General features: G+C 40.0%; 1 protein-coding gene across 2 annotated transcripts in view; it reads right to left on the bottom strand.

The window, feature by feature from the left end:
* The window catches only part of jph3b (junctophilin 3b), a 65,983-nt gene that overhangs the window by 33,262 nt on the left and 16,526 nt on the right, over positions 1–16,195 (bottom strand). For both annotated transcript variants that reach the window (XM_086301687.1, XM_086301686.1), the window contains exons 2-3: positions 2,876–3,362; positions 1,333–1,698 (exon numbers count right to left, since the gene is read on the bottom strand). In XM_086301687.1, coding sequence (XP_086157813.1) covers positions 1,333–1,698; positions 2,876–3,333 — 824 coding nt within the window. In that variant the 5' untranslated portion in view covers positions 3,334–3,362. The remainder of the gene's footprint in view (positions 1–1,332; positions 1,699–2,875; positions 3,363–16,195) is intronic.

Below are 16,195 nucleotides of genomic sequence, written 5' to 3'. Positions count from 1 at the left end.
GAGAGTAAGTAGCAGCCAGGTGCTGCTAATCAGATTCATTTAAATAACTGATTATCAGAAAGTGTGAGCAACTCTGTAAAAGCAGAAATTTTGGCAGTTTGCTGGTCCCGAGCATTCAGTTCAGGTGTGTATTAACACAATTACAAAATCTTTCCAGTTATGGTCATCACAACAACTTCAGACCGTGCAACATTCAGATAAACAACGAAAAACCCAAGAGCTACATCTTACAGCCCATGTGAAATTTGTGACAGGAAAATAAGAAAAAGACTGAACAAATACGGTTTGTTTGGAAGAGCTCCCAGAAGAAAGCCTCTTCTCTCTGAAAAGAACACGGCAGCACAGCTCAGGCTTGCAAAGTTGCATCAAGACTTCTGTGGAGACGTCTGACCATAATGCACAGCACGACATTTGGCAAAAACCCAACACAGCTTATCTGAACAAACTCCTCACACCAGCTGTCAGCACGGTGGTGGAGGGCTGATGATTTGGACTTCGTCTTGCAGCCACCAACTCCTCTGTCTTCAAAGTATTCTAATCTGTTGTTAATCTATGTTGGCCAAAACTGCATCACGCAACATCCAAGCACAGCAGCAAATCTACAACACAATGACTGAAAAGGAAAAAAGAATCAAGTCGCTGTAATGACCCAGTCAATGTCCAGACCTCAACCTTATTAAAGGCTCTGGCAGGATTTCAGGAGAGCTGTGCATAAACGAACAGCAACAAATTTAAAGCAACATTGTGAAGAAGAGTGGGACGAAATTCTCTGATTTTTGGTTAGCATCCTCTGCTAACAGAAATGCAGCATAGTATAACAGATAATAGTTTTTTTTTGCCTTTAGATGAGAAAAAATTCACAACAACATTTTTAGTAAATATGCTAACACTTCAAGAAATATGCTATTAGCCTTATTGCTGATGATTACTGCAGAGCTGTAAATATGAGGAAGGTCAGAAAAGCAAAGCAAATTACAATCTCAGGCTCTTGGATTTGCTCTATAACATAAAAAAACAACAAATTATGAAGTTAGGGGGGAATTTCCCTTAATGACTATTTATTTATCGTTTTTTTATTAACACTTAGAGAAATTGCCTGATCAGGGCTGTGTGGGTGAGATTTGATTAGCAGTGACCTTAAAGCAACCCCACACCTGGCATCATCTGTTGATTTAAGTATCACTAAATTCTGATTGGTGTATAACATAAAAAATGACTTTAAAAGCACTTTTTTTCAGATGAACTGTGCCAGCTTCAAACAACTTGAATTTTAAATTAACCAGGACCTAGAACATGACTTCATTAAAAGGTATCGCGCCTATAATTCCCTACCTGGAAAGAGCAATCTCAGCCTTTTGCCGGGCGATATCTGCTGCCTTCTGCGCTCCCTCCACGGCTCGGTCCACCTTCTCCCTGATCTTACTGGCTCGGAGGGGGATCAGGTTCTTCCTCTTGCCGCTCACCAGGATGTTCTGCTTGTACTTCCCTTCCTCTTTTGTGCCATCAGGAAACGTGGTGCAGCCATAGCCGTGCCGCTTGTTGCTGAGCCACTCCCCTTCGTACTGCAGCCCATCGGACCGCCGACTCACGCCGAATCCGGTCCGCTTGTCGTTCTTCCACTCCCCGCAGTAGGTCTCTGTTGCTGTGGCGTCCACATCGTCTTCAGCGACTGTCAGCTCTGTGTCTGCATCTCCAAGGCTGGAAAGGGTGAAAGGTTACATTAAAATAGTAAATAATCAATCATGGAAGGATCATAAAATGTTAAAATGAAACAGCCAGAGCCAGACTTCTGTGCCACGGTGACTATATTAAGAATATCTACTACTGCCAGCCATTAGGTTACGAGGTGGCGACTCAAGTCAAAATAAGCCGGCTCAATCCAGCATACCTGGAGTTTGACGCCAAGCACTTCCATGTAACATCTAAGCCAGATTAAGAAGCTGAAGTTCACACAATGAATGAAACTGGCATTAAACTTCTCCTCAGGCACCGGTCCAGTGGACCAACATACTGACCTTTGACCTATAGTCTCCTTTGGAATGCATGCCAATCCATTTAAAGGCACTTAAGAAGAATGGGTGTTTGTTTTTTCCTTGAATCCCTGTCCTCCAAATGAAGGACAGGTCACTTCATAGTACGTCATTCCACTACCCTGCCACAGAGTTGATATCTGACTCACCACGTTGGACTAACTACGTTCCAAAGTCATTCCAGTCACAATCTTTCAAAGCTAGACTTCCTCTTGCGTGAATCAAGAAAGGAGACCACAGTAGGTGGTGTTATTTGTATGATTTTTGGTGGATAGACTCATGTTTGATTGACATACTTTTCAAGTAAACATTGCTGTTGAGTTAAAATCCTGCCAGAATTTCTTAGAGTGTTAAATGTCTGACTTTTACAGTAAATTTGAACTTTTCAGGGATAAATATATTAGATTGCATAACTAAAACATGACAACGATGATGGGTATCAGTATGATTACTGTGGAACTGGTCAAGGAAGGATCAGTTTTAGTTAACCAACACAGTATGCTGGATTTCTAAGGTTTATTTTGGGGCTTTTTGCCTTCATTTGATAGTTAAACAGTGTGGAGTAGACAGGAAAGGGCTGCAGGTTAGACTTGAACCCAGTCTGCTACGTTTTAGTCATAAGGCATATGCATACCTGCTCAGCCAGTGAGCTAAACTGGTGCCCTAGTATACAGCGTGAAACAGGCTTCAAACTAATGAAAAATTATGTTTGAGAACAAAAGGTTTGGCAGATTGCCCCAAATTTGGATGAAAACTATATGTGCAAAAAGGTCTTTGTGGGTCTTTTATATCTGGTATCCTGCAGCAGCCCAAACCTACCACCTCTATTGTCCACGTGCCATTACCTGATGGTAGAGTTGATATCAGATGCAGCAGAGGACACGGTACTCATGCCAGCTTCACTCCTGAATGAGCTCTGTTTAGACCTCTGGGAGGCCAAAGAGCTCCTGGACTCTGACTTCCTCAGCTTGAGACCTGACAGGATGGATCTTCGAAAAAGCCCGCCCTTCCTTTTCCCCTTCAGCAGCTCAGCCTCGCTGTGCGCTGTCAGCACAAAACCTCCCCGAGACACCGCGGGGCTGCTGCCGCTGCTGCCTGTGCTGCACATGGAGACGCTGGTGGTCAGCGTGCCGGGAAGGGGGGGAGGTCCAGGAACCACTGCCCCAGTCCGGTCCAGCAGAGCTGTCCCATTGCTGTGCTCTGAACCGGAGCGGAGAGAGTTTATGGAGGTACGAAGCGGGGAGCGGATAACGGCTGCCATACCGTAAGGGACGCTCTGACGAACTCCGTAGCCATGACGCATCCCGCCAACCCACTGACCCTGAAATGTTCCTGAGGGGGAAAGAAGAAAACACTGATTAGACCTGATCAAGATCACATGGAGATGCATAAACAAACAACAAAATCCCAACCACTGACAACAATCAGTGCTTTATGGCATTAATGAAAGTCATGAAGTGATAATAATTCGCACATAATGATTAATTTGTACACCTTTACTGTGTCGACTGACACTATAGTTCCCACAGCTACAGAGTCAGATACATAATGAATTCAAAAACGGGAAGAAAATGGATTTCTTTATGGGTTAAATGAGGGATTTCACAAGTGATCATTTCAGTCAGCTGTTATGCAAAATACTTACAGTCGCATTAATTAAAATGTGCCAAAAGGTGCTGCCTAGAAATACCTGTCGTCAACACAAAAGTGTTAAACTGCAGTTGTTATACGGGTGTAGGGCAGCTCAAGTTAAATCCCCATAGAGTTTGTTGTTAACATAATGTCTGAGACTGAGATCCCCGAGGCCTCATCCACCTGAGACTGTCTAAATAAGGGATTTAACCCCTTAACGCCTAATTTTTGTCAAAACTTACATAAACGATAAATTTTAATCAATACATTGCAAAAAATGTGGGATGTAGCAAATATGATAAAAAGATTAAAACGAATTTAAGCACATTAATATTTAATTGATTGTTTTTAATTGCCTGAATAAATGCTTAATTTTCAAAAACTTTAAATTTAACTTTAAATTTTCTGGCAACAATTTCACAATTCAGGCTTTAAAGGTTAATATCTGTCCCTAAATATGGAGTTCAGAGATATATACGGATGTGATTGCACTAATGGTAATTTAACTTGAAATGCAGCATTATAAATTGAACAAAATAAGTGAAAATAATTATTCTGTAATGAGTCTGAATGACAGACGTGCATGAACAGGAAGTCTTTCTGTAAAACGGTCACAATATACAGGAAGATAAGTAATGCCCACAGGATCAGCCACTCAGACTCTTTACAAGAAGAGCAGGTCCAGACTTTGTGTACAGGGGTAACTGGGATCTAACAATACCCATCAGCAGAAAGAAACATGTTTAGGTTTTGGTCTCTAATGTTAATATATCTGCTGATAACAGTGGAACTCAACTAAAGTCAATTAGTAAATAATGGACTGTAACTTAACACTGCTGTCAATTAATTGCTGGCAAGCCAGTGATCAAATTAGCAGGTGTACCCCCTTTACAAATACATTAACAAACAAAAATAAACAAACAAATGAAAACGAGATGGCGATGGAGGTTTCAATGAAACAATCCAAAAAGCCACAGCATGCTCTCCCAGGAGAGGCCATCTTTTGTATACAGTGTGAAATATTTCCAAAACCTACAGCATATACTACATGTAGACTCAAATGTATTAATAATTTCTCATTTATATTTGCCTGTATTTACCAATTTTGTCTCCTTAAGAAATTGTAGGAATGAAACTTTAACACCGTCACACATAGAGCAATTATGAATATCCATATGTTTAGGATTATTTATATATATATATATATATATATATATATATATATATATATATATGTTTTAGACTCACCACCAAATACGAAATGAAGAATTTGAAAAAACACTGCAAGCCTGGCAAAAACCACCCATAGTTGGGAAGGGTTTTTTTTTTTTTTTACCAGTAAATAGTAGCTATCAGCATGCACAACATCACAGCTTTCATCCTGCTAGCTGTCTGGCTGGGCTAGCTTCTCTCTGTTTTCTTTCTGCTTTGCTCTGCTGGTATCTTCACCATCGCGCACTCTTGTTTTTGATATTGAAGGAGAGGAGGCGTAAAGAGCAGTGAGGGGTTTGTGACATTAACACAGTGGGTGCTGCAGTTATGTGGTAAGGTGCACTAACCTACGGCTACTGTGACCCCGAAAGAACCATTTGATTTAGCAGAAGATTACTGAAGAGAGAGGGACGTCGGTTTTGGAGCCAAAAAGGTTTCCTGAGGTCAGTAAAAAAAACTCCTTAGCTCCATAGCTCAGCTTGACTTACTCATACCAAATATTAGTATTTATCTATAAAACCCTCTATTCTATGGTCTCTGGACTACTTAGTTCATTTAACCCAAAAATCCACATTTCAAAGTCAAACTAAAGACCTGAAATAACAATATAAAAACACCAAAACTACAATAGTTTCCCGGCAACATTTGAAAATGAAGGCATCTGCTTCTGGTTTTATTTCTCAATAAAGGCAATACAGACATGACCATTAAAGCATCATTAATGAGGAGTTCCTGAATTACTCAATTAATCGTTATACAGATGATAATGAAAATTTACTGGAGAACAGATTTAATCCAGTGATGTTTAGTTCATCTGTGAGTAATGAACACTTACACCACTTGCTGCAAAGTACTGATTTTTTGTACTCTCTGGTATTTAATTTAACTAATTAACTGTGAGTGCGAACGATTGTCTCTCCGTGTTGGCCCTGCGTCAGATTGGCGACCTGTCCACGGTGTCCAGTGGAGGCTGGGATAGGCTCCAGCCCCCTAGCAACCTGCAGTTTGGTGTAATTCATTCTGCATTTCATTCATTGCCAAGCATTTGTAGATTTCACTAGTTCCTCTTTTTTTGTGTTCTCTGTGCTAAGGTGTTGGGAAGCAGTACAGGGGAGTGGCTTCCTTTTGTCACTCCCATTCATTCACACCATGAATCTGCACTGTCCGCATCCCTTGCTACATAACAGTCCCTATATCTCTGTGTTGCAGAAAAGTAGGGCATCTGAGTATGCATATGCATGCATGTGCCGTCATTCCTCTTTCTCTCTCTCACTCTCCATGGAAGTGTGTGTTCCAATAGGAGGCCAAGTAATCCATCCCACCTGCCCATACCTCTGATGTAACAGCACTCTGATTCATTCTGTAGCGAACGCACTCGCTCAAAACCAAACTACATGACCATATAAGGACTGCAACCACATTCTCTGTCTCCATCACAAACACACACAAATGTTTCCCTAGTGGGCTAAAGTGTCGGTGAAATGGGAAGTGCTGAATGAAGACAATATTATAAGCCAATCGTATTCCAGGACACATGAGAACATGATCACACGGGCACAACAAGCACCCAGACGCCGCTTTCAAAAAAGCCCGTGTGAGCGGTGGTGTTAAATCTGAACCTGCCCCCACGAAGTGCTGCCTCATACCACCACTCACCCCCCCACACACAAAAAAACAAACAGAGGCTGTGTCACAGACAGCTGGCGAGCACATCTGGCAAGGCCTTTGTAATCACATCAGCACACAGCTGTACGACCATATGAAAGGCGGATCAAAGAACACTCGCACACACATGCACAAACGAGCACCTGTGCAGCAGCTTGACGAGATCAGCATTTCATTAAATGGCCGCCAGAATGCTCCAAGGCCGGCGCAAGAAGAGCGAGCATCACCTGCGAGTGCGTGTTTGTGCTGACAGAGCAGAACGGAAATAACCCGCTGCTACAACAGGTCACGTTCATTTAAAAAGGCAGTTGTGTAAATTATTTTTAAAAAAGAAGCACCAGCCGGATCCAAAAAGGAAAAAACATACAAAATAAATTTTTTAAAAGTACGACTATTACACTGATTTTTCATAATGCTGCTCCTGTACACAAATGTACAAAATGTAAAGGAGTAACTGCTCACGGTTAAAAATAAAATTAGAATATGAAGCTGTCGGCTTCACCCACAGGTACTTAAAAACTCATTATACCAACACTTTCATTTATTACCAATCCACTTGAAGATATTTCTAAAAGAAAAAGAAAAAATCAGGGCCAAGCCTTTTGCTAATAACCCTTCAGATAGAAGGCAACAATTTAATGTTTCGTACTTCAATTGTCAGCTTTTGAACTACTGAATTTTTTATAGTCTGGCAAAGTTGACTGTAGTTTTGCATCAACCATACAAATATGACAATAAATGAGTACACTTCCCAAAATAATGAACTATCCCTTTAAATTAACGGTATGAGTAAAATGTGAAAAATGGGACAAGTGTTGTTTCATTTGCTGTTACAGTAAAACCTCCAAATATGAGGATTTCTTATGCTATATACAGTGTACTATAGGTAGTATGTAGTACACTCTGAGGGCCCATTCACTGTGCTGGACAGCTTGTTTCTGAGCTACTAGTGTACTAGTGTCTCTGTGTGCAGATCATTGTTTACAGCGCTGCTGTTTACAGTCCAGTTATTATAACAGATAAATATTTAAAATAGCTAACAACAAGCTAAACTGTGACATAATAATTGAACCAAGAAGTAACCGCTTCGGCACCGTCCTGCTAAGCTCAGTGTGTACGATGAGCACAGGAACCCAGAAGAACGTGTAAATGTTTTACATTGTCCTGTATGCCCTACACATTTATGAACCTGTATTTATCCCACATTTCTAAACTACTGGATTATTATTAGCTAAATTACATCTAGGTTATTACTTAACTCTGTGATTCATAGACTTAAATACACTAATATTTCTGTAAATACTGAAAAAAGCAGTATAGCACAATACAAGATATCAGCAGCTTTAAAAATGCCTGCTACATTGAATCAGCACCTCTCTATAGCACTAACACACTGAAACATTGAAACCTTCAAGCATGTAGGAGTTATTGAAGGCTGTGTTAACTGCAGCTGGGTGCACCAAAGAAAATGGCAAGTGAGTGTGTAAATGAATAAATATATGTGAAGCAGTATGTGGGTTTGAGCTTTTTCATGACTTCTTGGAAGCGTATACCACCCTCAGTCTGCCTGTCGCTCTCCATGGTGCTGAAAAATACAGCGTAAGGCAGCTGGCAGTGATTTACTGCAATATCACACCTTACAGAGTCTTAACTGAAAGCAAGTGCAGTGGGGTAACTGTACAGGAGTTTTCTGACAGAAGATACACTGGATTGGATTATCCTGCCGTGGCTGCACTGACAAAACAAACACTGTTGGGATGTCAACGCCTCAACCTCAGGAGTACAGTCGCAAGGAGAATCTGCTCCACAGCTCCCACGCCGACAAAATTTCACTGATTCTGCCTGGAAGCCAACGGGAGGCACAAGCAAAGTGGACTCTCATTGCAACTACTGCAGCAAGGACAAGGCAGCTGCGCGGAAAGAGTTAACACGGCGAGATCAAAGCTGCGGAAACATCACAGAGTCACAGCGATCTGATCACGCGCCAACCCCCAGGCTGAATTCATAATTGTCTCTTTAACAAATGCGCGTGTCTGTCCTCTGTTTCTAGGTTAAAAACCCTCTGCATTATAGGGTCTGTATTTCATTCACAGCAAACAGAAATCTTTAAAGTATTACTGGACTGTACACACACACAAAAAAAATGTGATTACACGGCTAGGTGTCTGTGATTCTTAGTCTGTGGTTCTTGTGTGTCCACATTATTGCATAGCAGACTACTTTACAACTCAAAGTATTGATTTGTGATGCACAGCACTTGCAAAGAACAAAACATGGAGCAAGACAAGCTGGAAGGAGCTCAAACTGGTTATTATATGAATTATAAATGTGTTGTTTTACCATGTCAGCACTTGCCCTTGTGCATATGAGAGAGATGGGGAGGGAGAAAAACATAAGACAAGACAAGGCCGAGTTTATCAAACACTTTTTCTCCTTTATGTTGCAGACACTCGGTACAAATGGCTGGTTGTTGCTTGTGGTCGTTGGAGTGAAACTGGTCACAAAGAGCTTTACGACTGCACCAAAAACCGATTGCTTTGGGATCTAGTAGGTTGCCGTGGTGACCAGCAGTTTGGAAGATGCTGACTTGTCGGCGAACACTTGCAAACTATTTTGCAGGGTAAAACAGCAAAACGTGCAGAATGTAAGCTGTGGTAGCAGAGATTAAATCTCACCAGCCGGTGGGGACGTTGTTTTCTGTCTTCATATTTTATGTGTTGCAGGAGTAAATCTGGACTTAGCAAAGCGAGAAACAGGCAGCAACTCACATGTGCTCTCATAGTGGAAAGTTGAAGAGCTTGAAGTCCTTGTCGTTTAGCCTCTCTGTTGCTTGCAAAGTTGTTAAAATAATTTCAGTCATCATTTTGGGGGCTTTAGTATGTTTTGGATTTATTATTGAAGGTGTTTTATATGAACAAACACCCTGTATATGGCTATGCAGCTGTAAGTTTTATTATGTTCTATCTGCTGTGTTTTCTGTGAGTGTTTCAGATGTGCAGCTATACTGTGCTTGTGAAAACTGCTCATCTACACTTGTTTTGTGAAGTTATATAACACTCTTCATGTCTAATGCATAGCTTGGCAGCAATTATTTAGCAGGCTTTCTTTTACATAATTTACTGTATGTGTGTTTGATGCTGGTTATACACCCATTTTAAAAATATTATTGTTAACACGTTGTTTCTGTTTAGCATGCTGAAGGGAACGTCTTAAAAAAAGACATTACACCTGTGGCTTTTTGAAAACCTCTCAATCTGCTTAGGTCAGTAATGGCAGAACAATAAAAAGGGAAATTGCGTCTACAGTAATAAATCTCAGGTGGACAGATACGCTACAGATAAACTACATCTATATGGATACGCATTTCTAAATCATCGAAGACTTCCAGTAAGCCATCAGCAAGCTGGCTGCAGTCAGTGGTTGCATAAAGGCAGAAACTGCAAAAACAAGAGCAGAATTCACTCAGAAGGAAATGAATGGAAATGAGAGCTAAGCAAGGAAGAAACACGTTAGAAGCGCTTCATCAGCAATGTGATGCAGAGGCAGCCCTCGCTGAAGTCAACATCTATGAGGCTGTAGCAAGCCAAACAGAAGGGGGACGCATGAGTGCAAACCTCTCCCCTCCAGCAGATCCCTTAGACTGCACTAGTCAGTAGGTTAAGGATCACATGAAGCTGTCAAGCTACAGGACATGACAGCGTGCACCACATTTTTACCACTTAAGAAAAGAAAATGACAAGTCTGACTCTGGTAATAGACCCGATATGTCATACATGAAAAGTTTTTTCAATATATTTAGGCCTTCCATAGCACTTGAAACCCTCTCATCAAACATCTTCACAAGATAACTCAATATGTCTGACCATACAAGATTTGAGGTCCTGCTCAGCAGTGGTCCTCCAAGTTAGGTAAAGAATCCTCTGTGCACAGCAACGAGCTTTCCCTCAGTTTGGCTACAGTGTGGGAGAGGCTGGAAACGGCTATTTGACGAGGTGGATTGTTTTCTAAGATATTGAGTATGGATTTAAATCTTTCAGAGACAAACTGAGAGAGTTTGTGAGAGCTACAATCCTGAGTTGCTATACCTGAACAGAACAGGTGAAATAAAGTAAACATGATAAAATCAGGATGTTTTACATTGAAGGTGATCTTTCTCCACTCGCGATGCACTTTTTCAAGTTTCACTACAACTTGGATAATGAACTGGAGAGTGTTTTCAGACACATTGGCATCTTCGAAACTACAGACAACCATGGAGTTTGCCAAGTGGTCTCCAACATGTCTCTAGATCTGTGTGACTGAAGTTTTATTCAAACTAGCTGAAGTCTAGCAGACAGTGGCTAACAGCCCCCTGTGCTGGCTATTCCCCTAATAATGCATACGTATAAGCTTTAATGAAACTTACATGGGTCAGTACTGTAACGGTTCAACCCCTTATAGCTTATATATCATGAAGGAGGATCATGATGCTTCCAGCCCAGGCAGTTGCTGTTCATATAACACTACACCATCCCAAGTGCTTCTCGGGCAAACTCCATCTACGCAGTTAGTAACGCATCAACAACAGTGCGGGGCAGACTTCCAAGACAGATATTTAGAGTTTCATGATTTAGTCAGCACCATTAATCCTCACTGCAAACATAAAACTTCTCCCGTTACATAAGCTAAAGCCTGCAGATGGGTTGTTGTTTTGGCTTTATAGAAGGCACATAATAGTAATGACCCTAGGAAAAAAAAGATAAACAACAAGTTACTGAAAACTTGTTTTTTATGGGCGTTTTTCACTAAAAAAAATGTTTTAGTTTAACAGGGAGAATTAAATCTTATGCATCAATCCTCCTTAATAATTTTTGATTATATTATTCTTATTCTTCTTATTATTATGCTATACAGTGGAGCAGTCTGTAGTGAGAAAAACTACTGAAGAGAGGCAAAGGGAGAGAGAGCCCTGAGGACGGTGCACGGACACATCGGCTGGGGGAGAAAAACAGCAACTACACAAACAGAAGGAAAGACAGATGGTAACTAAAGACAGGTAGACAAGAAAACCGACAGGCAACAAGCCAAGAAAAAGGGCAGTAAAGTCAGGCTGTGCAGGCATGCAGACAAACCCACTAAACTGGTCAAATCACTGAACACTGAAAGCAAGGAAAGTCTGTTCAAAGCTAAACCTCTTCCTGCCTAAATCGCTGTGTGGGACTATTATCCGTTTAAGGGATTTTGCTTGGGCCCCTTTTTTCTGTCTGAGTCTTTCAGATTGCAATTTGAGGATTATTCATCTGCTCAGAAATTTCATAAAAAAGGCTCGCGATAACGCGATGACATTCTGATGACCTGCACATTGAAAAAATGCCTACAATTTTCTGTCATCTTGTAACCAGTGTTTTGGTGATAATAGTTTATCCAACTATGAATGGTTTGGCAAAAAACAAATACTGTCATGTGTCCTTAACCTCAGTCAGTCAGATTTCTTTGTTCCCCATAAAACATTTAGTCTGTTTAACATTCTCATTGTTTGCATCCATGTTCGTCAACTGGTGTTCTTTTGTTCCCCATTTCAGGCTTGCATGATTTGCTTCACAGTCACTGAGTTGGATGTTCTGGGCTGTGAAACAGTCGGTGGGATTTTGTAAGACTTCAGGATCACTTTGCTTTTTTGATGCATTTATTCATTTGTTGAGACCTTCATGTGGATCAAATTGGCTACATATTTTTTTTTATAAATGCATGTGTATAAATTACTTCCCATTTTCTTGTGCAACCCTTAATCAAATGGAGTTCCACAATCCTGTGCTAAGTTTTCAATGTCGTATACGTATGTGCATCTTTCTTACCAACAGAACACGCTTTACTTTCAGAAAGAAATGGTAAAGAAGAAAATGCATGATGTCAACGGCTCAATGAGAAAGAGCATGAAAAAGAAAAGCACAGTGGCCTGGCATTCATAAATAAACTAGCAGCATGACGGCGCTCTTACCAGACAAGTAAAAGATTCCTGAAAACCAGTGGAAGATGAAATACTGAAGGGGATAAGCAGCAAAGATCATAAATAACTCAAACAAGGAATCTGGAAAGGGATCATGACCTGGCAGCAACACGGGGAAGATGCTTTTCCTTTTACGTCAATACAGCAAATCGGTGACCTCATCAACTGTGCAAACTACCGTGGGATTACAATCCTATCCATACCAGGCAAAGTGCTTAACAGGATCATCTTGCACAGAATAAAGGAATTAGTCATCATTCAGCTCCACTGGGCTTCACAGAGAATAGATCCTGTACTAACCGAGATACTGTGTGACCACCGAGCAAGAATGGACGACAGCTTTCTGCTGTACAATTTAAAGTATTCATCACGAAAGGCAGCTCAAAAACGTGTCCAAAGAAGACGCTGTCAATTTTTACCTTGCTAGCAGCAACTTAGGATTTGGACATTTGGATTTGTCAGCCAGTACTATTAAGGTGACCTGGCATTACAGTACAATACCTATCAACAGATGGATGAGAATATAGTAATTTCATGTTCTCTTTCGTTTTTCCTCCTAAGTTTTCCCTGTCAACTGGTCCATACAAGAAGATGGCAGGTATTGAAAACCATTAATCAGTACAAATCTCCGACAAAGTTATCCCGAGAGAAGTAAAGCAAGTGTGTAAGTCCATCTCTGAATGTTTGTAAAGCATTCCTGCGTTAAGCTTAACAAACGATATATGGAGCGACTGCCTCTTCTTGCTGCTACTTCAATCATGAAACTGCTTAACGATCAGCTGATCGGCTTTTCTGTCGCGAGTCCGTCTCTCTGGTTTGCTTTTGGCCCACTTTGCACCAGAAAGAGGAAACCAGCGGCTGAACAACAGCAGCACGTTTAAGCTTGATCAGCTGTTGTTAGAATGTATTTAATATTACTTTCTACTCCAGGATCTTTTTCTATGTAGCTGACGACTGGTAACTGTGCAGGGGCGGATCTAGCAAAGTTTAGCCAGGGGGGCCGATAGGGCATTAACAGGGAAAAGGGGGCACAAAGACATACTTTTCTTTCTTATTCTCATTTAAAATGTCTAGCTTTTAATAAATAATTATCTGACACCCAAAGTTTTAATTTGATGCAAAATGAATAGAAGTCCATTACTGTATATAGTAACTATTAAGTCTAATATATATACCCTAGTAAGCTATAGTACTTTTTCCTTTGGGAAGGTACCATCTGTGCTGTCTGCAATTCTGTTGAAGAAAGACGTTGAATCTATTTAATATTTCTTGAAAAATAATTGATTTCTGTGCATTTTTTTTCACACTGCATCAAATTAAGGTTGATTACGGCGATTAAGCATCATGAGGTGGAGCGTGAGGGGTGGTTCCCTATTTTTTATTTATTTATTTTTGTTGTTGCTGGGAGTTGGAACCCTATTAGTTAGGTTGCTTAATATTTATGCTAAGTACTCTTTAAAATACCAGAATAGGGAGGATGGTTTAGGTTTAAGTTTATTAGATTGATCAGTATTGCTGAAATATGAAATATTTTTTTTTGCATACAGGTATAACAGAATAGCTTTAGTGTAGTTGTTGTTTTAAACTTGAGTATGAACTTATACAAAATGCAGCAAGATATTTAAAAAACAGTTTTGTTGATTAAAAAACACTATATCGGATTCATATCGGTATCGGCAGATATCCAAATTTATGATATCGGTATCGGTATCGGACATAAAAAAGTGGTATCGTGCCATCTCTAGTACAAATATAAATACTTCCTGGAAATGACGCGTTGCAAACCTTAACTAAACATGGTGAGATCCCTTTCTTTAATAGCTACAGTTAGATATAAGACTATCAGAATGACAGCACAGAATGATTTAAGAAAAACAACTTCAAATCAGATAACCAAGTCAGGGACACGTTTTAGGAGGCAGGCATCTCTTTTCCAAGGTACACACTTTCATGAATGTAAACATAGAGAGTTTACAACAAGGTGAAAATTACTGGTGACACTCAACAGCAAGGCCAGATTAGACATTACCAGAAAACATCTAAAATAGCTGCACAACCAAGATTAACTTGTACTCAAAAAATAGAAAGACAAAAATATGGAGAGGGAGAGCAACAGCTCACGATCCAGTGCATATCATATTATCTGTCAAATATGGGGGTAAGTATTGTTATGGCATGGGCATCTATGGCTACCAGTGGAAGCGGGTCAGCAGTGTTTATTGATGATGTGACTGTGCTATATACTCTGCTCAGATTCAGCCAAATACTGCAAAACTGATCAGACAGTGCTCCACAGAGCAAATGATTAATGACCCAAAGTATACCGCGAGAGCAACCCGAGAGTTTCCTAAGGCGAAGATATGAGATCTTTCACAGTCACTTGTTCTCAAGCCAACACTGGAGATAAAACTGGATGCAGACAAACAAGCAGACGCTGAAGCCGGCTGCAGTAAATGCCTGGTAGAGCATCTCAAGGGATGAAACACAGCATTTGTTGATGAGTTCTAAATTTCAAACAGGCACTACAGCAAAATATTTTCATCCAAGCGTTGAAAACAATCTTTATACTTAAAGTGGCATTAGTTTCTGCTAAACAATTCCTGATTAGTTAATGTAATACTTTAGTTAATTCCCTTAATCATAATCACATCTTGTTGGATTTAAAAATACAAAAAAGCTAATATTTCCCAAAGATGTATGGAGCTAACTATAACTAATACAGATTATTAGTAATAAGGTTACTGCCAACACAGTCAACATATCCAGTTTAGCAGTACTTGGGTCGCCCTTTAGCAAAAGCATTCAAATGTCTAATATTGCTATTAGACATTTGAATGCTTTTAGCAGTTGGTTGAGGGTGACTTCCTGACTCAAGGAATACTGCTACAGCAACCCAAGAGTTTCTCAAGACAAAGAAATTGGATATTCCTCAATGGCCAAGACAGTCACATAATCTCAAACCAATACAGCACGCTTTACAGTTACTGAAGACAAAACTGGAAGGAGAGACCCACGAACAAGCAGCAAGTAAAGGCCTGGCATCACAATGGAAGAAATTCAGCATTTGCTGACGTCTGTGACTTCTAGACTTGCATAACATAATTTTTAATTGTGTTAGTTTGTCCAATTACTTTTTTAACTTTTTTAACTTCTGGAAATAGGGACTATGCCCAGGAGCTGAAATTAAATTAAAGAAATTAAAGTCAGTAATTCATTCACTTGATTGTTTTATTTAAAATCCACATTAAAAAAGACCACAATTACAACAAAATAACAAAACCAAACAAAGTTTCCCTGTGAAAAAACCCTATGGACCTAACTTTACATTTGGCCTCAGCCATAAATGTAGTAATATTACAGTAAAGGCTGTAAAATGGTGAGATACCTACATGTTTTTTAGTTCCATTGTAGAGCCAGGATTAATCCTTTTAACAGCTTTGCCAGATGGACAATTGAGCTTTGTGACTTATATAATGTTTTTTCTAATCTAACCAAGTAGTTTTGGTACCCAGAACTAATCAAAGAGTGTGTGAATATGAAAGTAAAAAATAAAAGGAAACAACAATGGTGCCACACAACATCTTGAAACAAAACTCAACATTCTAAAAATCCCATGGGACAAAGCATACATCATCACTAACCCTCTAGTGACCTTGTTTGGATTTTTTAG

This window comes from Aulonocara sp. 'chitande type north' Nkhata Bay, linkage group LG7 (genome assembly GCF_057382095.1).
Source record: "Aulonocara sp. 'chitande type north' Nkhata Bay isolate Kocher_YH1m ecotype deep benthic linkage group LG7, A_spYH_male_GT1.1, whole genome shotgun sequence".
NCBI classification, from domain to species: domain Eukaryota; kingdom Metazoa; phylum Chordata; class Actinopteri; order Cichliformes; family Cichlidae; genus Aulonocara; species Aulonocara sp. 'chitande type north' Nkhata Bay.
This window is presented reverse-complemented; position numbering and strand designations above follow the sequence as displayed.